The sequence below is a fragment of the Amblyomma maculatum genome, chromosome 5, assembly GCF_055883805.1.
Source record: "Amblyomma maculatum isolate TAMU_Amacu chromosome 5, ASM5588380v1, whole genome shotgun sequence".
NCBI lineage: Eukaryota > Metazoa > Arthropoda > Arachnida > Ixodida > Ixodidae > Amblyomma > Amblyomma maculatum.
The window spans coordinates 135906549-135927396 of record NC_139348.1 but is presented as its reverse complement, the minus strand read 5'-3'; the positions used below and the strand labels follow the sequence as shown (position 1 = coordinate 135927396).

Below are 20848 nucleotides of genomic sequence, written 5' to 3'. Positions count from 1 at the left end.
GCACCCGGTGCAGCATGTGTAGTTTTGAGTTGATCGATTAAGTCTGTGGGTGTGAGTGGTGTGTTATGAATGAGACGAGTACTAATCTGGATTGAGGGGGGTCGAGCAGGTGGAGGAGGAGCAGCAAGGGTTTTTTTGCTGCTAAAGTGACCGGATCCGCATCCCGTTGCAGATTTTAGCCCCATTTCTCGCGGTTAAGAGTTAAGGCGTGAGGGTTGAGTTGGCCTTAAGTTCCGCGAGGCGTTTCCGCAGTTTTCGGTTGTATTTTTGTCATTTTCACCTGGTTTGGACACTGTTGTGCGCCTCCCAGAGGTGTGCCAGTCGACTATCTACTTCGTTCAGAGGAGCTGTCAACTCCGGTTCATTTGAGGTGAGAGACTGGAAGAGGAATAAACCTTCTCTGGTTATTGAATGACGAATCAGGCAACGGTACTCTTATAGGCCATGCGTACACGTTCGTCCTGCTTAGTTTTCTTTTTTAATTCATTTATTTTTTGCATGAGCAAGATACATGAACATAAAGCGGGACTATATACTGTTACGGACGATATCAAGAAAGAAGCGGGCAGTGGCGCAGGCAGGAGCGCTCGGGCTAGGCCCGGCAACAGTTCATTAAAACGTCATTTCACTGTCATCGAGCATCTTCTCTCTGTCCTCTATTCTACTGTTTTCATCGGCTTGCCGCTTCGTAACATTTGGTTGGAGGTACGGGGTACTTCATCATCACCCCCTCATCCTGGTCCGGAGCTTCGGCGCCTTGAGACTCCTTGCGCTATCGGCTGAAGGTTAGAGCATCGCATGACTGTTCCCTAGCCTGCCAGACTCAGCCTGCAAGACCTTTCCGTTCCTCCGCCCCGTCCCCCTGCCCCGACCACAAGACATGACGAAGGAGAGACGCTTCTGGTCCAGAGATAGTCCTAAGCTGCTCGATACTGCTCTAAGCTTGCCTAATTGAAGAGGCCATTAAAGAGCGTGACACGGTGTTGAGGTCTTCATCTCGTGGCATGTTAAACGTGGGTATTACGGGACTGCACCCCAGTGCACTAAGAAACGTGATGCCACGATCCCGCCTGCCTTAGCGATTTACTCAGCATAAACTAAACATTGCAAAGTGTTTTGCCACATTAGCAGTATAAATGATCTGTGTAGGTGCGTGGGAGTGAATCCTCCACACTTCGTTATATGTACCTCCAGGAATCCCAATGAAGAAAATGCATCTTCCACCAAGAGTCCACTCAACCGCCCATCCTTATCCTCCAGAAGCCCATGCTGTGCCGGAACAGGAAAACAATGGCAAAACAAAATTTAGAGAAGATAAGGGGAAAAGATCAGTGTAAAAGCGAAGTGTGCAACTAGTACTGCTAATGCAGGCTTGTCAAATTAGAGCGTATAATCACCCGCCAATTTCTTCTTCAGTCGAATATGGTTGTGCTCCTCGAAAAAGAAAAAGGAAAAAGATATGTGAACACAAGAGTATTTTTGACAGGTGTTTACTATGAATAAAATCTCATGGTGCTTCTGATAACACAGCAGAGCAGTCAGATCTTGAAGGCAGCTAGCTGTTCAAAGTCAATAACAATCTTCTTTGTCTCGGGTATGTGCCGCCTGAAAACAAATGAATTTAAATGTGAGCGCTTACCAAAGGTGAACAAAATGCATATAAAAAAAAAACTTTAACTTGCAGTAAATGTGCAGTAGAACTGCATTACAGTACTTGGATATCAGAAAGTGAAACTGCAATTTTGCTTTCTACAGATGATTTTGCATTATTTTCTTCTATTCGCTTATACTGACGACATCATTACTGAGAAAGGCTTATAGTAGTAAGCAACAACATCTCACCATACTTTCCTCTCAATAATGACATCGCAGCACACGCATAGTATAGGGTCTCGGGGCAAAAACGGAGAAAGCAGTGGGGAGGGGGAAGCAAATCGGACCCGAAGACAAGCAAACAGAGCTCTATGAGGCGGCACAGCCACCATGCTCTTGGCTGTGAGAAAAAGCCAATTTCGCAAAGGCATTGGGGCTGAAGTGCATAGAGGGAAAAAAAGATTAAAATGGCTACGAACGTATATATAGCGCGGGCTGGTCAGAAAGTAATGACTGCATCTTAAATATTGAAACCAAGGAAGACGATGCTGTGTCCTGTTGTGCCCGGCCAAAGCCGCCCAGATATTCAGCCGGACGCCAAACATCTCCGGCAAACGCTTCCTTCACAAAATCTGGATACTGCTCTGCAAAGCACCGGTGCACTGGAGACGAGCCTTGCCAAGGGGAGAGAAGCGAAGTGTTTGAACATGAGCTGAGCATCCAGACAGCTCGGCGCCGTGGCCCTGGCGGTGGACCCCTTCTCGCCTCACGGCATATTTGAAGCAAGGGCGCAGCAAGCTCTCCCATTGGCCCTGCGAAAGTGCTGCCGTCAGATTGGACCAATTGAGTGTCAACGGATTTTCGATTTACGAAGACTCAAGTGCTTCCGTCAGAGACTCCGAGTGTGAATTCGTCCCTAGCACCCATTGGGAGCAGTTCGCCCCCTGAGAGAGTGGACGCGGCGGAATCTCCCTGGCCGTCGCTGCGCGAGAACAGTCGCGTATGGCTATGATAGCTTTCGGCCCCAGAGCCGATGTCATTGTGTAAATGCCTGTAAATAGTGTATAAAGCCTTTTCTTCATCTCACCAGCGCCGACTCGGATTCATCGCTACTGCCCAGGGAGCTGACAGCCCTCGTTCACAAAACGGGTGACAAGCGCTACGCAAACAACTCCTTGGCACAACAATCCTGTTGATCATGGGATACTGTGTGATAACCCCACCGGCACAACAGTCCATGCAAGAATTTGATTTTCGCATGAAATTAGACTCATTATATCAGCCGCCAACTTGAATTCATGCTAATGTGGTAAAATTCTACAAGATGCAAATGACACTGAAAATGTGGTAACTGAAAAAAAGAAAAACTACTAGTATCACGTAAAGAGATGACAAGACAAAGATGGAAGATACTTCTGAGTGTTACTTTTATAAACAAACACGATATTGTTTAGTAACTGGCTAGTTAACTGCTGGGCAGTATCCCTGCAGCCATGCCATCACCAATCATCTAGATGGCCTGAGTGACTTTACTATGGAGGGGTTCCATAGTGAAGTCACTCAGGCCAGCAAGGAAAATAAATGGGGAAAATACTAATGACCTTCCCATGCCACCTATGGCACAATAGTCTTGAGTAATATCCAAAAAGAGGTCTAGGTTATAACGAAGAAAAAAGCTATGAAAGGGCCCAGCAATAAACTTCCAACAATTTCAACAGCGTCAATGTGACTAGTTTTGAGAATGCATAAGCTGTCTAAGGTAAAGGAATCGTTCATATGTGCACAACAATGCCAGGTTTTTATTCGAGAGAATGCAAAAGTCATGCTCATGTAATCCTCTACAAGTCTAGCAATCCATTTAGATACGAAGGTTTCTCTGAACTAGTGACTAGCAAGGACACTATCATAGTCTTTTCTCTTATATGTATTTTCAAATTTCTTAGCACCCTCTCTTAGCCTTTCCACTAGGTGAAACTGCTAAACCAGGACTGTGGACAGGGACAGAATGGATGCAAAACGACGGCAGCTTTTCTGCAACGTAAAGAGCTATGCTCTAATTTCAAGTTAAAAAGTATCTTAACTGTCAGTTTGGTTTCCTAAACTGATGCAGAGACTCGTGAACATGAGGCATCATCACTACTCTCTGCCTTCCGTCCGTGTGCAAAAACATCCTCTTGAGAAGGCCATTTGTGATTGACATCTCTGGAATACCCGGCACAAAGCAACCTTTTCAGCTTGAAGGTTGAAAGCCTTGAAAATAGGGTGCAGGGAGCATTTTTACAAAACGGTTTTAGTGCAGAATTCTACTGAACTCAGAAAGTGAATTGTAGAACAGAAATGGAGGAACCTTCAACAAGACATACCCAAAGCCATATGCCTGTACGAAATCGAGGGACACCTAGTTTCTCAAAATACAAAACCTGTTTCAGAGCGGGCCAAGATAGAAGCACAGACATTCTTGTACATTCGAATTAGACTGCTGTTCAATGTGAAATTGTACAAATATTAAATTGACTACATTCTGCTAAGAGATTATCCCGTGCAGAAGCCACGAATGTGGCCTCTTCGTACTCAACATGTACAGCAATCATAAATTTAAGCAATATCGCTTTCACTTTCAATCCTTCTTCCGCAACACTCCAATCCAAAAAGAAAACCCTTGTTATTTCATAGGAGATTTGAAAGCTGCCCCTGCTGCAAGGAGGTATCAGAGAGAAACACCTAAAGGCAGGAACTTTGGGTGGCGATACAGCAAGGACACACCATGCTAACTGTTTTCGGTATACGGAGAATCGCAGACGGTTGTTTTTTCGGGTCACCAGAACGTCCAAAAACGGCAGGGCGCCTCGCTTCTCCATTTCTAGGGTTCTGGACGTTCTGGTGACCCGAAAAAACAACCGTCTGCGATTCTCCGTATACCGAAAACCCACCCACACAGGGCGATATCTGCATTTCACTTCGAATCACCCGACAAGCCATAAAGCGTCAGTTGTAAAGACCTTATTACAAAGAGTGAAAACACATTGCACCACAGAGCCCGACAAAGCAAACGAAAAACGCTTAATATTCAAGGAACTAACCATGAACGGCTACCCAAAAAAATTTATCCGGAAAATCATTCGCCGCCAAAAACGCAACGACAGGCCCCGGGAAGAAAATAACCAGCAGCAAACAACTACATCTCAAAAGTATGTCACTGTCCCCTATGTCCGAGGCGCCAGCGAAACCATCGCCCGTATTCTAAGAAAAGAGGGAATTCGAGTGGCGCACAAGCCTTCAAACACTTTGGGGAGCCTGCTACCCTTCCCCAAAGATCGACCACCAAGAGAAAGAGCCCAAGGCATTGTCTACAAAATTCCCTGCGCCAACTGTGATGCTAGCTACATTGGCGAAACAAAAAACCTAAAAGAAAGAATTCGGCAACACAAGAACGATGTACGAAATTTTTCAAGAGAACGCAACCCCGTAGCTGAACATTCAGAAGATTCCGACCACAGAATAAATTTCAAAGAAACTTCCATCCTGGAGACTGAGACCAATTACCGCAAAAGACGCCTCCTCGAGTCATGGCACATACAGTCGACCGCAAATAACATCAACCGGACAATAGGCAACCTCCCTGCTGTATACTTGCAAGGTCTTCGCTCTCTCCTGGCCACTTCACAGAAGAAAAGAAAAAAGTCGCCAGCGAGCACACCTGCACCTGCGGCACCCTCACTCGTCTAAACCCCCCTCCTTCTTTCTCATTTCTTTCACACACATCTCACCCCCTCCCCATTCTCCCCCCCCCCCCCCCCACCTTCTTCTCCCCCTCGACCATTCCTTTACTTATAGCTGCACGCAGCCCCGCGTCATGCACCCCTGAAGAAGGAGCCGAGCCGGCTCCGAAACGTCGGGTTTTATAAAATAAAAGTGTTGGTTGGAGAAATTTCAAGTTTTATACAGTCAGTATCACCTGGACACCTGCCCATTCTTCTCTACCAGTCAATCAATGCTTCCACCCATTACACCGCCCGAGAGCTAGAGTAGCAGGCAGCAGGAGAAGACTGATGACATACCAGGAACTTACGCAAGCCTATTGGCTCACCTATAAACAATATCCCGCCAGCAACAAAACCCTAACTAAAGAGCCAGCATATGCCCGATACCTGGTGCCAATATCAGGTGAATATGTACCCACAGCCAACAATTTACTGGAACGTTTACCCGGACAAGTACAGTGAAATCTTGCTGATACAATTCTCGTGGGCACTGAAAGTTCATCAGGGGAAGTGGTACGCTGCTTGCTTTTGCAGTGCTGACACTAAAGGCATCAGTGTCTTCGGAGTTAAGAGTAGATTGTGAGAGTCTGCAGTCCTTGCCACAAGTTTACAGGCCATTTAAGCCTCGTTGTCGTGTAACCCACGACGGGGACAGAGAACGAAAAGAGGATGCACGCACAACACTAAATTCCAACAACTTTATTGTGAAGAAACACATCTATACGTACACACAGCTTTGCCGTGACATCACCAGAAATTTCTGGTATCGTTGGAATCAAAAGTAAGCAATTTATTTTTTAGACAAACAATGGCCAAAAAAGAATTTACTTGCCTTCTGGCCCAATGATATCATGTACGTTTGGTGATATCATGGCAATGCTGCGTGTATATACATATGTGTTTATTCGCAATAAAGTCGTTGGAAGTTAGCATTGTGTGTGTGCGTCCTCCTCTCGTTTTCTGTCCCCGTCAAAGGTTGCACTAACCAACAAACCCAAGTTTCCATCTTATTGATGTACAGACCACTTCCAAGTGCCATCAGAACAACAGTCAGACTGTTGTAGTGAGGCTCCCATGATAGTTTTAAGTTTTATGAGTAGAGTTCTTTTTATATATATATATATATATATAGCAAGAAAGCTATCAAAATATTCAGTGCACCAATTGAGCAGGTTCTGGTGAAGAAGATAAGAGAGTGTTTGTGGCCCCTCATTTTCTGGACTTCGTTACCTGTTTGACACCTCAAGCGAATAATTCAATCAGCTAAACAGTCAAGGCTGCAACAGAACTACAAACGGGCCTGGAATCTTCCACTGTGTCCATTACTAAGCATGAACATACCTGCCTACTGGGTACATCATGCCGTTTTAGCCTTGACAGCCACCTTGGCTCTGCAAGCAGTGCAGCAAGTGAAGCTTTTTCTTTTTTTGCAAAAGAAATACTGCTCGCAGTTTGAGCCGTCAGCGTGGCCCGGCGGTGACCACCATTGACCTTTGACCTTTAGACGACCCCCGTAGACGACCCCCGTAGACGACCCCCGTAGACGACCCCAAGCTGGCAGGAGCTGCCAACTTGGGTCTCTTGTTTCACATGGGACGATTAGGTTAGAATCAGCCTGCCAGGACCCTGGCATTCACGTTATTCCTAGAGCCCAAGAAGGCACGTTCATACGGCTTGGTTAAAGAGGGGCTTTATAGTATGTGGGGTGGCAGAAGCTGCTAAGTTGGGTCTCTCGTTTCACATGGAACGCTTATGTTAGAATCAGCCTGCCAGGACCTTAGCATTTCGTTACCCTTCTAGACCACTAAGGCACATTCATACGGCTTGGTTAAAGCGGGGCTTTATGTGTGGGCTGGGGAAGAAGAAGAATTCGATTTATCCCAGGTTGCTTGTCACCGTTACCCAGTGACTAATTATTCACTGGGTTCAGGACAACACAAATTTGAATACCACAGCAGCAGACGTGCTTCCTCATGCAGCAGATGTGTCGCAACCTATTCATGATTCTTTGCCACCGGATCCACTTCTGACCCATTTGACATTATCAGCATCCCTCAGGCAGCGTACACGTGCTCTAATTCCCCCGTGTACGTACCCCCCCTTCCCCCCAATCTAACAAGGATGGAGGAGGTATCTCTGAGATAGCTGAGAGTTAGAGTGACCCTTACACCCGCCGTTCGACACCAGTGGCAAAGTCCTACTATTCCAGTTCCGACAAATGCCCACACTGCGAAGAACCCGCTTGCGACATCACTGTCGGGCATCTAATATGGACATGCCCAGGAATTTCGCATATATGCAAGACCATTCTACAAAAAGCTGGACTTTCACCGACTAATGACTCTCATTTCCACTTATGGATAACAAACAACATTTATGCACACAGTTTATGTGACTTCTTGCAACATGGCTGCACTCCACACATTTCTGTGACTCTTCCACCACCTTTTATGCCGTGTGGCAAACTCAGCACCATAAATAAATAAATAAAGAAGAATTAGAAGAATACTCGGTCACCCGCAGCTATTGCTTTCGCTCAATATTCGCTTCAGCAGCGTTTAACTCTTCTATTTTTTTCAGTGGGCGCCGTATTTTGAGGTCAATATTGTACTGATAACCCCTCCACTGTAATGGTCTGTGAACTCGCGGCACTGAGCACATATTATGCAACAATGTAAACGTTAGCAGTTGTGCTCATCTTATATGTTATCTTATCGTTACTAGCATATAGCATGGTTATGTGCAAGACAGAGAAGTGAATGCACCACACGTTCCTAATGCGACCACTAAAACATGGCCGAACGAGGCCAGCGAATGAAAAAAACCTATTCAGAGATCCTTATATATTTTCTACAGGAAGCGCCTCACCTGGAGAACAGTGCAATGTGCTCTTGTTGTACCCACCCTCTAATTGATAATCAGTAATGATTTCAAAGTCGGATTGCTTGGTTGCCATGGCAATTTACAAGTGTGCGGGGCGTTCACAAAAAGTTGTGCCAGTTGGGGTTAAAAGCTGGAGTTATGGGCCATAGGAAAACATGTAAACACAAGGTTTCAGAGCAGTTTTCCCAACTTCACAGCGAACCTAGGAGATTGTCTGTTCATAAAAAAAAAAATTAAGTACATCATAGAATTGAACACGAAAGCATGGAACTTTAACAAAGGCAATGTAATTTTAAAATGCTGCAACGCACCTCACTATGCACATTAGCCGTCAATGCACCTACAGTTGAATCCCGCCACAACGAATACCGCCACAACGAAATTTCCGCGACAACGAATATTTTTTTTATTCCCCGCGAGTATCCTATAAGAATTAATGGCCTAAATTTCTCTGCACAACGAACCATTTTTGCAGAGCGTTTCCGCTTCAACGAAATTTTCGCGTTCAAAATCTTAACCGAAACTAGTTTTATTGGCGAGAAGTCCAAGTCAAATCCAAAGCCACATTAAGCATGAAATCACGTGATTGCAGTTCCGCCATTTTGGCTTTGTGTCGTGGTCGCGTTGTTCACTCGCTGCCTTTCTCTTCGACAACGACGAGTTTTCATCCGCAGGACACGATGGCAACGCAAGTGAAAAAACGCAAAACTCTTTCCCTTGAGCAAAAAGCTCAAATAATCGCCCAAGCAGAAAGCGGAAGGAAGAAAGCGGCAATTGCTGAAGACTTCGGAATTCCTGCAAGTTCGCTGTCAACGATTCTAGGCAATAAGGACAGCGTGAGAATGGCACTTGCTTCAGGCACATCCTCGAAGCACAAAAAGGTGACGCGGCCCCTCCATGAAGAGTTGGACAAAGCAGTGCATGCGTGGTTTGTGGAAGCACGAGCCAGCAACGTCCCCCTGTCCGGAAGCATCGTCCAGCAGAAAGCCTTGAACTATGCATGCCTACTTGGAATTGATGATTTTAAAGCCAGCATTGGCTGGCTAAACCGTTTCAAGGCCCGCCATAACATCGTTGGAAAAGTGTTGTGCGGCGAGTCAATGTCAGCAGACGTGGACGGAGCAGCTGCTTGGAAGGCGAGTAACATGGCCGGAATTTTAAGCAACTTCGCGCCTGCAGACATTTACAATGCCGACGAGACCGGGCTATTCTACGAGATGTTGCCGGCTAGGACGCTCGACTTCAAGGGGCAGCGCTGTCACGGCGGCAAACACAGCAAAAAACGCATCACAGTGCTGCTTTGCACAAACATGGATGGCTCGGACAAGCGTCCGCCGTTAGTCATAGGCAAAAGTGCCAAGCCGCGCTGTTTTAAGGGAACTCGTAGCCTACCTGTGCAGTACAAGGCGAACAACAAGTCATGGATGACCCGCGCTATTTTCACCGAGTGGATGATGGCATTCGACCGCGACATGAAGCGGCAGGGCCGTAAAGTTTGCTTGCTTTTGGACAATTGTTCAGCGCATCACTCCGACGAAGTCAAGCTCACTAACACGGAGCTGAGGTTTTTCCCTCCCAATTGCACGTCTGTCTTACAGCCTCTCGATCAGGGCGTGATTCTTAGCCTGAAGCGCGCTTACCGCGGGAGGTTAATTCAGCGGCTGCTTTTTAACACTGAAACCGGCCGAGACACGAAGGTGGACTTGTACGTGGCACTGCAGATTATGTCTGCTGCCTGGAGCACACTGGGGCGCTCAGTAATTGTGAACTGTTTCAGGCACGCCGGATTTGCCGAAGGTCGACCCGTACACTCTGCTGGCCTAACACCAGGCGTTACAGACGACGACGAAGAGGCGTCACCGGCTCCGGGGATCGCGGCCGCCTGGAAAACGCTGGGAGAAATAGGAACCGTGCCGCCTAATCTCGAGCTCGACGAATACATCGGCGCTGACGCTTGTGTTGTTGTTCACGAAGATGTGAGTGATGAGCAGATCATAAAAGCTGCCCGGAATGATAAGGACTCTTCCGATGAAGAAGACGACGACGTACAGGAAGCGCCGGCTGCGGCAACCGCCGTACAGGTGATGGACGCTTTTGATGTCATCAGGAATTTCGTTGCTGTCCGAGACGACGATGTTGCAATGGGTTTGCTGACCGAGTGCGAAAATCGCGTGACGGCGTTGCTCGCCGTGAAGCGTAAGCAAACCAAGCTTACAGATTTTTGGCATTAAACGCCTTTGCTGCTGCTTGGGCAATTCTTTCTGCGTTTCACGTCAAATTTTTGCGATAACGAAGTTCCGCGAGAACGAATTTTTTTTCGTGCACCGTGAATTTCGTTATAGCGGGATTCAACTGTAATAATTTCCTGTACTGCATGAAGCCGAGCGAAAAAGATTCTCTGAAGCTTGCGCCTTGAAAATGCAGCCTTTAGCACTCTTCCACTCACTGAATGCTGATATGTTGCAGCACTTCATGGGATATGAAATTTGCACAAGATGAGTCATCTGTCTATGAGACGCAGTGAAGCAGTTGTAACATTTGTTCTTTCTTTTTGTGAGTGTGTGAGCAATTCTTCCTTTAAAATTCATTATTATGAAAAATTCGTTACAAATAAACTCGGTGTTAAATAAAGAAGCAGCGCTCCTCCTAACCTGAAAGTCACGCCGGCCTTGGTGAGTATAAGCCTTGATGCCACATAGGTGGGCTCATCAGGATGTTTGTCGCTGAGGAAGACCACTTGCTGAATGCCCGACTGGACGATCATCTTGGCACACTCGTTGCAAGGGAAGTGTGTCGTGTAAAGTGTGCAACCACGCAGCTCAAAGCAGTTACGGTTGAAAATGGCATTCATTTCTGCGTGGCACACTGCGTGGAGCAAAAGAGCAACCAGGAAAAGTCTTAGCACATATGTGGCAAACAGCAGTGAACAAACAAGTGCACTAGATAGTAGCAGAAAACCGACTGTGTCAACATGTTATAGTATTTTAGGAAATGAAAAGATTTTAGTAGATAGTACCGAATTGTATACTAAACTGTATAAAGGGCTCTCTTTTCTGTCTATCTCAAGCACCAAAAGAGACTTCTGTGTAACAAACACTAACATTCTGCCTCCCTCCCTATTATGCAACATCTAATAGGTCACAAGAATGCTGTAAGGCAGATGGTAGGGCAGCTGATGATTGACGAGAAACAACTTCAAAGATAAAAACGTGTGAAAGAGTAATTAAAGGAAGCACTCGAGTAAGACAACTACATGTTACCCTCATTTACCCGAGGCGATGATCAGTATCACAGACATTTTGTTCATCATCAGCATAGCAGAAACCTGATATTGAATGAAACTGTCCCAACAAGCTCCTAATGCTTTGTAGGTCACAATGTTAGAAGAGGAGAGCCACCTTTACTGATGAAGCATGACATGACATGTTTAAAACAGTATAGATAACTATTTTTGGTGGCACGCTTATTCTTAGTAATTATGCATAAGACATATACATGGGTCATCATGTATAGTATTCACCGATAACTGCTGAATAATTTATTGTGAAACTTATATACAGGTCTCATGAGAGATGAAACACTATGATGTGTTCGCTGTTTTTTTCCCTTGCGATACTAGCTGTTGGAGCTGGCTGTCTTTAGCATTGTAGTTAATCGGAACGATGAAGGAGCGATTATAATGTGGTTTCTTTATTGTTCAAGTGACCTATATACAACCTTGACATCACAGCCATCATTTGCTTTTGAAAACAAAACTGAATCAGAGGAGAGAAAAAATTCAGTGATAAATTATTTAGCAACTGTAGGCAAATACTATCTGGTGAGCCACGCCCAGTAATGACTCACATATTCTAAACAAGAAGAAGAAAAGATGCAAAAGAAATTTAATGTCTATACTCCTTCGAGTGTTGCATCACAACATCAACAGATATTTGTACAAAAAGCACCAAAGTACAGCCTCGCAAAGTGATTCAGTAATTAGGGTATTCAATTAGTGCTCTTAACAATATGGGTTTGATCCAATTTGATGGAAGCAATACACAAGATGCGCGTGTACTGTGCTTTGTATTTAGTGCAAAGAGGCAGATTAAAGGGATGAATAAGGCTGCGTTGCTGTATAAAACAGTAAACACTCCAGCTTTTCCTGCCCCTGACCTAATGCAACCCAACTAACTCTGAAAAGCAAAGAAAGTGTGCTTAAAAGTCAAAACAGTCTCTAGGTCATTTTGCTGACAATATGTATGCCTCCAAACACATCCTAGTCAGGATCATGACCAGTTCCTGCACTTAAAAATGGTTATATAAAGACAAAGCAAGAATTACAGAAATTAGTTATTCCAGGATCATGTAAACCTTTTGAGAAGAAAGAACAATGCACAAAAATGCATTTTACCTGTACACGTTTTCAGAGTATGTATTTTCATTATTCTTCTCATTGCAAAACACAAAACAGGCATTGCGTGATCTCCAAATATGTAGACTGTCAGTGTTGATGAACAATAGATGCCTGACAGTGCAAGGTAGCTTCATTTTATATTATAGCAAACTTCATTCCTGGTTGCATCAGCTCTTCTATCTGCACCAATTTGGTCCTCTCCGACAGAACTGTGCCATTACCTTTACCAGCAGTAATTAATGATATAATAGTATTTATTGAATAGTTTATTATTTTTGTTCAGGTAACATTAAGGGCTTTAACAACAGATTATTCCTTTACTGCAGAGGGTTCTGTGCAGTGGACATGATTGCAAGCAGGGCCTTTTATCCAACTATAGCTTGACTCAGTTAAGCACCGCCATGCATATTTCCTTGGTATCCAACAAAGATGAACTTCGTGCGGTTCTTCCAAGAAACGCACTGGTCAATGACATTGATGAAAAAGAACAGTACTGTGGTTGGACATTTCGGACAGCATCAGCCAACTGGCTTGGCAAATATGAGAACCACTGTAAAAGTTCACAGAATTTCATGTTTAAACAAGGTGGCTATAGCTTGCCATGACCGTGGCCTTCTCTTATCCTCCAGCTAAGTTGAGGGCATTTGTGCAGAGGTCAGTAAAAAGTGATAGACGGCAATGAGCTTGAAACTACGACACGAATGCAGAAACAAGTAGTGAAGTTTATTCCTATGATTAATCAAGTGGTGCTTGAACGAGCATACTTGGATTGTTTCTAGCCTCCCACTGCCACAACTACAGCTAGCTGCAATGGTCTGGCATCATGAGCACTGTGCTTAGACACGAGGGCATTCACACACACAAGTTTCGAAACTCCTAGACAAGACAACTTGAGCAGTCCTGCGTTAGCCACATTTGCAGCCATGGAAAGAGTCCTTTTTTTGTTGCAAAAGCAACACTACGACAGCCAAAGCGAGACCTCGGGTGGCCGCAGCTACGCCTCGGGTCGCTCCTTTTGTATGGAAGAGTGATATCAGAATCAGCCTGCCAGAACCGTTTGCATTCTCGTTACCCCTACAACATGCAGGCACGTCCATGCGGCTTGGTTGAAGTGGGAATTTTTATGTGAGCAGGTAGCTTACGCTCTCAAATCATACCCTTAAAGGATGAGCTTAAGTGTCCCCAATAATGTGGCACCTTACACTGATAGGGCGTGCTAGGTGAATAATGTAGCAGGCAAAAGAAACTTCCGCCGCTGCTTTCGCAATTCAACTACGGCCAGAGCTAAACCACAGCTAATTTTTTGTTTTTGCTGTCTGGTTCATTTTTTATCCTCCTCAGCTGGTTCACATGTTCACTGCGTGCGTGGTAGGTGGTTATGTTTTATGCTTTATGTCTAGTATCTACCGACCAAAAACTTCAGTTGCAGGCCCCAATATTACCCTGCTAATCTGACTAGCTTGGTTCTTAAAAAAATCTGATTTCATATTGTTATTACAATTTACACAGCTAATAGCCCAACAGTCCATCACTGTGGAAGTAGACTTCTGAAACATCCTTTACAAAAAAAATAACAAAAAAAAGACAGCACAACTTTTCACCTCACCATATTTAAGAAAGTACTTTGAGTGAAGACGTGTCATATGCAATTAAAAACTAAATAAGAGAAACTGGAGGAGATTAGGCATTAGCAGCACTCACCGTACAGATATTTAGTATTCACTGGAGAGTCACTTGACTTTCCCCAAGGCATCTCGTCATCACTGAGTCCATTGGGCATTCCATTATAGCCTGCACCAACAATCCTGTTTTCTTCATTGACGATCACGCAGCCTACCTGCATTGCATTCAAGTTACTCATTAAAAACATGCAACACAGTAAGCCCACAACTGAAAAAGTTTTACATGAGCTACAGCCCCCAACAAACTACATATTGAAAGGCACCTTGAAGGCTTCCAACTGCTTTGTCTTTCTAGCATACTTTTCAAATCTCTCCTCTCTTTGTGTCAGTCAAAGTCGTGTCAGAAATATTTTGATCGTGGCAAAATAAAAAAAAAATTTCTATGCTGAGCAATGTGAGAGCATGTTAAAAAGATGAGGTAGTTAAAACTAAGCCGTAGCGGCCCACTTCAGCATTCCCTCTCGCCTATTGCCACTTCATGAGGTTCAACCCGCAGAATGTAAAATTTCTCCTCTCACTACAATGCTTCCACAATGTCGCAGAGGCGGCATGAACTTAACAGCCACTTTACTTGCCAGGAGAAAAATAAATATGTCACAATGCTTGATGAACAAATATACAAATTAATCAATCATTGTGCAGAATGACTAACTCCAAGTCGGTCAATGTCCGCTTTTAAACTGAACACAGGACCATATGGCAGAGTCACTCATAGCTTCCTTCAGATCTATGTCAAAACAAGCCTCTTATTTCCATACCCTTCTCTGCTCTATAGTATAACGAAGACCTCGGTTCTGGCAGTCTTGATGCCACAGGTAGCATAAGAGGGTTCTCTCACAGCTCCAACCTTCCCGGTTCGATTATGTTCCATGTCACACCGCAGTAATACAGGACGTATTATGTGTGTTCGCCACCACAGACATGGGTGGCATTGGTGAATACTACTCTCATGGTCAGGCTACACGCAACATAAATACACAAGAAGGTGAATGGACAGCTGCCGCCATAGGTAAGTTGGTACGTCATCCCATGCAACGTGCAGAGGCCGTCGGTTCGGATCCCGCCAGCAGCATGTGGTTGTTTTTGCTTCTACTTTCTAATCGATTAACCTTGAGCCATAAAATGATTATCCTATTAATGGCTCATTCATCAACACCAAATACTTTAGAAAATAGCTTGTTATGCTTTCCACGGTTTCAGTGACTGTTGACTTCTCTCATGTATATGCTCTGCAAGAGACAGGAGGTTAAGAGAGAGGAGAGGAAGTGTGCGGAATGGTCAGGGAACAAATGCGGGTTAATGACATTGTAGTCAAAATCAAGAAGGAATGGGCATGCACAGGGCAGGTAATGCAAAGAAAATAGTATTTTTACTACATACACTTTTACTTCTTGCATGCAATGGGTGCAGGAAAATTAGAAGTCTAGATTGCTGATACTCGTGAACTTGCTGCATTAGATGATGACCTGAGGTTGTCCAATGAAGCATAACGTTTTGCACCTTCAATCCACCTTCAAATTGTTCCAACTTCGCCCATGGCCATAAACCCATGTTGACAATGCCATCATCTTGCTCACAAGAACAACAGCTCCACTTTCAGAATTTTCTAATCAGACCTTAGTCTGCGTTGGTTTTGTTTACGGTGTTTAATGTCCAAAAACAACCTGGGCTATGAAGGGTACCGCAGCAGAAAACTTTGGATAGTTTCAACCATCTGGAGTTCTTTAGCGCACGCTCACATTTGACAGTGCACAGGTGCCTTGCTTTTCAGTTTCATTGAAATGCAGCTCCAGCAACCAGTATCCAACCAGGTGCGCCTGGCTCAGTAGTCAAGCACCATAACCACTGAGCCACCGCAGCATCCTCCTCCTCACTTCAGCTCTTTCTCCATCTTCACTGAACAACCATGCAGGCGATTTGCCCTGATCGTAACAAGAGTCAGTGGCAGAGCCATCTTAACAGAAAACCAACGCTTCAAAGCTCAAATCAATGAACTTTCTCTTTTCAGAAGCATGATTTTAAATGCCTGCAGTTATTTATTAAGCACATTTCATTTGTGCTCATAAGACAATATATAGTAGGGCAAGAAACCGACGATGAGATTTTGGTCATTAACATGCTTCGTGTGCCATGGGTTAGTGGTGGGTCACATCCTGCATGTAAACTGTGCAGCAACAAATGCCGAGTACTACTCCAGTGAAGCCGTGAGATAACTTAGTAAGCTCAGAGAACACAGGAAAAAGCACACATGTAAAGTCGCCAATGCCCTCTCTTGGCAGTTCAAAGAAGCTGGTTTTGCAAATGGTTCACTGGTTAGTAAGTGTCACACCATAGACAACTTAAGGGTGGCCCAGTCCTGGGCCATGATGCACAAGAAATAGGACTCTGAAGATCATTGCATCAGTGAAGGCATTGCCCATGCAAAACTTTGAAATTTCAGTGTGACAATTATTTTTATATCTATAGCAATGAAAGATGCCGCATCATTTACAGGCTAATTATTGTAAGCATACTGCATCTTAAACTGCACCCTTCACCAACATTCACAATGAGTTGAAGACAGTACTAGAAAAGAAATACTTCTTTTCTCTTCCACCATAAAAGGTGCAGGTGCCCCCCCCTCCCCCCTTCCCCATGTTATCTCCACACAAATATCAAGATGATGGAAGCAAAGAGTTGACAGGGTAATATAAATGTTCAGGACAAGAAATTTAATGGCAAAAGTTTGGCTCCTATAAAAGAACATTATGATGTTCAAGTTGTGTCTGTGAATGTAAATGCAATGCATGAAAGAGAGAAAACAAATAACATAAAGATGTTGCTATGCCCATGGACAACTTTCTATGGCTCTGCATTAGAAACTAGGCAGGAAGGGGAAAAAGACAGGGCTTTGTTCCCATGCAGTGCAACACTATCTTGGGACCAGCAACATTGCACACCCTCTCCCCAACTTTCCTGTCCTGCATCCTTAGCTCCAACAAGAAACAGCACACTCTTCAAGGCACGGGAACAAATGCCCTCTTTTTCCATTCCTGCCTAGCCTCTACTGCACAGTCATAAAAAGAGAGCTGTCGGCAAGTATAGTATCAGTTTTCACAGGCAGGTTGTGATGAGGAGGCAGGCTATGATTAACGGTCAATGAAATGTTTTTGTAAGCATATTTCCGACGCTATGTTACACTGCAATTTACTTTGAAATGGTGATCAGAAGTCCTTTGCTTTACTGATAACCCCGATTTAAATTAAGTGCTAGCAAAATGGAATATACCATCTTTAAATATAATTTTTTAGCATCAAATAGATCTTTTGGTGCCAAACAAACACTAACACACCCAGAAAGGGGCAGCAAGTCACTTTTAGCCAAGGAAAAAAAACTGTCAGTTCCTTTGAGGAACTTCGGCACCAAATGCAGTATAGATTTGTGCCCAGGAAAACATAAGCCACGAGGCGTGTTCATACCTGCGTGTTGGGGTCCTTGCTACGCATGGCAGCCAGGTAGGCTGAAGACATGAAGTAGTCCTGCCATGAAAGGTAGTCACTGCGTTTTGTGGATCGTTGCCGACAGTTTGGCTCAGAAATTTTGAGAAGCCTGGCTGTGCAGTCACTCCTGCAAATTTCGACGTAAGCATGAGACATGTAATAAACACCAATGTCAGGTACAGTTCAGGCAGTACTGCGAGATGCAAGCTCAGGTAATCACGGCAGAAGCTAAAAAAAAAAAATGCTATCTCCTCAGAAAACTGGCGTATACCCACCTCTGGGACCTTTACCTGACATCAGTTCACATTTGCTGCTCACACAAAATATGCCATTCTAAATCTCATGCATAATTGTATGCATGCTTTTAATTTTTTTTGAACATTATCATCAGGGATTATGACACACAGCACTAGCAACAATACATTTTGGGAGTTGAAGTTCTCAATGACAAACCTAACTTGGCATACTGAAAGAACAGGTCACTTATTATTACCTGCTATAGGAGTTGCAAAAGAATGGCTCAGCTGCTATGCTATGCAAAGTAGAAACAGTTTTTAAATTATCACTCTAAGAATAAAGCCTTTTTTTTTTTACATATATTCATGTCTGTCATATAAAAGATACATCACTATACTACAGTGACACACGTTTACAAATTTTCTTTTTGTGGCCATATGACGAAAAATAAAAGAAATGAAAAAATATTAAGGCATTAAAACATTAAGTTTTTGTGCAATTAGCTTTCTGTGTCAGAAACCAGGAAACCTCAAGGAAAGAAATATCGCACTTCTTGATTTCAAAATACTTCATACATCTTCCGCACACCAAGAAATTGCGGCATAGCGAAACATGTGTGTAGGCTTGAAGGCAAACTAGGAGCTGCACCTGTCTAATCGTCCTCACAATGCTGTGCAGGTGACTTGCATGTGTGATTATGGGTGGCTTCTGCAGTGCAAGTTGAAGCAGGTAGCTACAATCAGATCATACAAGTGTGCAGTCGCCATGCTTCTGACAAGAAACCAGCACTAGTATTGCTTTTGCTCACGTCTTTCACGTTATACTGCCGCCATATATCCGATTTAACAGAACCAAGTTTATACCTTACCGCTTCTGGAGCACCATATGGCAACTACTGCAGCTTTAGTGCAAGCTGTCCGTAGAAACACGTTATTCTAATGGAGACCAGAGAAGAGTAGCATGCGAATGTTTGAGAGGAAACTTCTGATGTAAACAGAGGGAACAAAGCTTATAGAAAAACGCTGAATACCACATGTAATGGGAATGTTGGAGTTCACAACTTCATGGGGGGCAGGGCCTGACTTCTAAAAGCACGCAACTTGGCAGCAAGTTGCATAACTTAAACTGGTAGCCAGTGTGGCAAAGCGCTTATGGCATTCTGCTGCTGAACACAAAGTCTCAAGTTCGACACCCCGCCTGTCACATTCCGATGGGGCCGGTATGGAAAAAAGGCCGTCCGCGACGCTAGTGCAAGTTAAATACGCCAGGGTGGCCGAAATTAATTTGAAGCCTTCCCCTACGGCATCTCTCACCACGAAGGTGACTTTTTGGGACCACTGTAGCACAAACAAAATCACTCAAATCTAGCCAGATACTATGTATCTCATTTTCAAGGTTATCGCGATACTGCAATCTTAAGGCTATGCTGTCAGAGTGACTAAAGCAAGCAAGGAAACTTGGCGCCGCAGCTGTTGTTTAATCGTGTAATCTTGACGGGCATGTCGGCGAACTACTATTTCAGACAGATGGCACCACAGATATTGAGTGAATTGATTCGTGTTTTATGCGTGAACAAAGAATCACAGTGAAACAGGAACGCTGCAAAACCAGTCAGTCACGCTGTGCAACTGGCTACGTGTACATTCAGATACACTTAATAACTGACATCAGAAAATAAATATACAAATCGATAGCCAAGAAAGACATACCACGTCGGCGAAGTTGCAAGTGCGGCTTACGTAAAACCACGCTGCAACAACATCGCGAGGGCACAGCAAGATCGACTCTTGGAAAGTAAACACAAAAAAGTAAATTCTTCCTGTATGCCGCGCTCCCGTGATAAAAGTGTACGCGAACGAATTAGTATGGCATCTACAAGGTCACAAGAAAAACACGTTGTTAACAATACTTGCAATCAGCACATAAGCTCTGAGACGCTTACAGTTCTTCTGCTAGTCTCTTTTTTTCTTCATCTGTCGTCGACTCCATTGTGCACTTAGCTCGAACAATATAGTATGTTTAAAAGGACGGACACAGCCTCGTTAAACACTTCGCGGCATGATTGAATATTGAATGATTGAATCGCGCACCGCTGCGGCTGCGGCACCACGTGTACTTGACTTCCGGCTGCTTTTCGTTAGCAAGCCGAGCAAGAGCAAGTCACGAAAAAGGAATATAGATATGATAATGTTTGCTACAAAAACAAATATATGAGATATATATGTCTGAACATTAGATATTTGTTTAGGTAACCCGTCAGTGTAAAAATTTGTGATTTGTAGCGTACACTAGGCGAAGCAAGCAATCCAATCTGATTCAGCCAATTGCGTGGCCACTAGGCACGCGGCAATTTTTAATTGTTACTAGAACACTATAATTGTTACGGACGAAATTAGGTTTGCTGACGCGGCTTGCAACCGGCAGGCTTTGAGTATTTGACAGAACTTAAGTGAAATTTCTATAAGCAGGCATTTACGATAATTCAAGCACTTACACTATTATGGCATCCAGGATAACAAACACAAAACATTTGTTGTCGATAGTTTTTCATTTGTTTTGTTTTTTAGCCGAATGTGGCACAAGACATAGGTTGAGGATTGGAGGGAACGTAGGCGAAAGAAGAAGTAAAGACCACCTTTGATTGTATAGTTAATTGCTAAGACCGCCGATTGTCCACCACTTCTCGTGAAGTCATTTCGGTTGCACAGGAGGACCGCTTCTGAGAGGCAGCGTTTTATTATACCGATATGGTTATAATAATAATAAAAAAAAATGAATATAACAAAAAAAAAACAGCTATCATATTTGGGAACCTTT

General features: G+C 44.1%; 1 protein-coding gene across 1 annotated transcript; it reads right to left on the bottom strand.

Annotated features, from left to right (window-relative positions):
- Positions 1 to 1474: 1474 nt before the first annotated feature.
- On the bottom strand, positions 1475 to 20153 carry LOC146189665 (deoxycytidylate deaminase). Its single transcript, XM_084604433.1, has 5 exons — positions 19974 to 20153; positions 17774 to 17921; positions 14335 to 14470; positions 10889 to 11102; positions 1475 to 1605 (listed from the first exon to the last, which is right to left on the bottom strand). The coding sequence occupies exons 1-5, from the start codon at positions 20018 to 20020 to the stop codon at positions 1539 to 1541; spliced, it is 612 nt and encodes a 203-aa protein (XP_084460559.1). The 5' UTR covers positions 20021 to 20153; the 3' UTR covers positions 1475 to 1538.
- Between the last annotated feature and the right edge of the window lie 695 nt (positions 20154 to 20848).

What these genes read in the sequence shown, in the direction of transcription:
- LOC146189665 (XM_084604433.1), bottom strand. Translation starts at nt 20,020, where the DNA reads ATGGAGTCGACGACAGATGAAGAAAAAAAGAGACTAGCAGAAGAACT. An exon ending in AAGAGACTAGCAGAAGAACT is followed by an intron (nt 17,922 to 19,973) that starts GTAAGCGTCTCA and finishes CGAAATTTGCAG; the next exon opens with GAGTGACTGCACAGCCAGGC. An exon ending in AAGGCCGGCGTGACTTTCAG is followed by an intron (nt 1,606 to 10,888) that starts GTTAGGAGGAGC and finishes ATTTGTTTTCAG; the next exon opens with GCGGCACATACCCGAGACAA.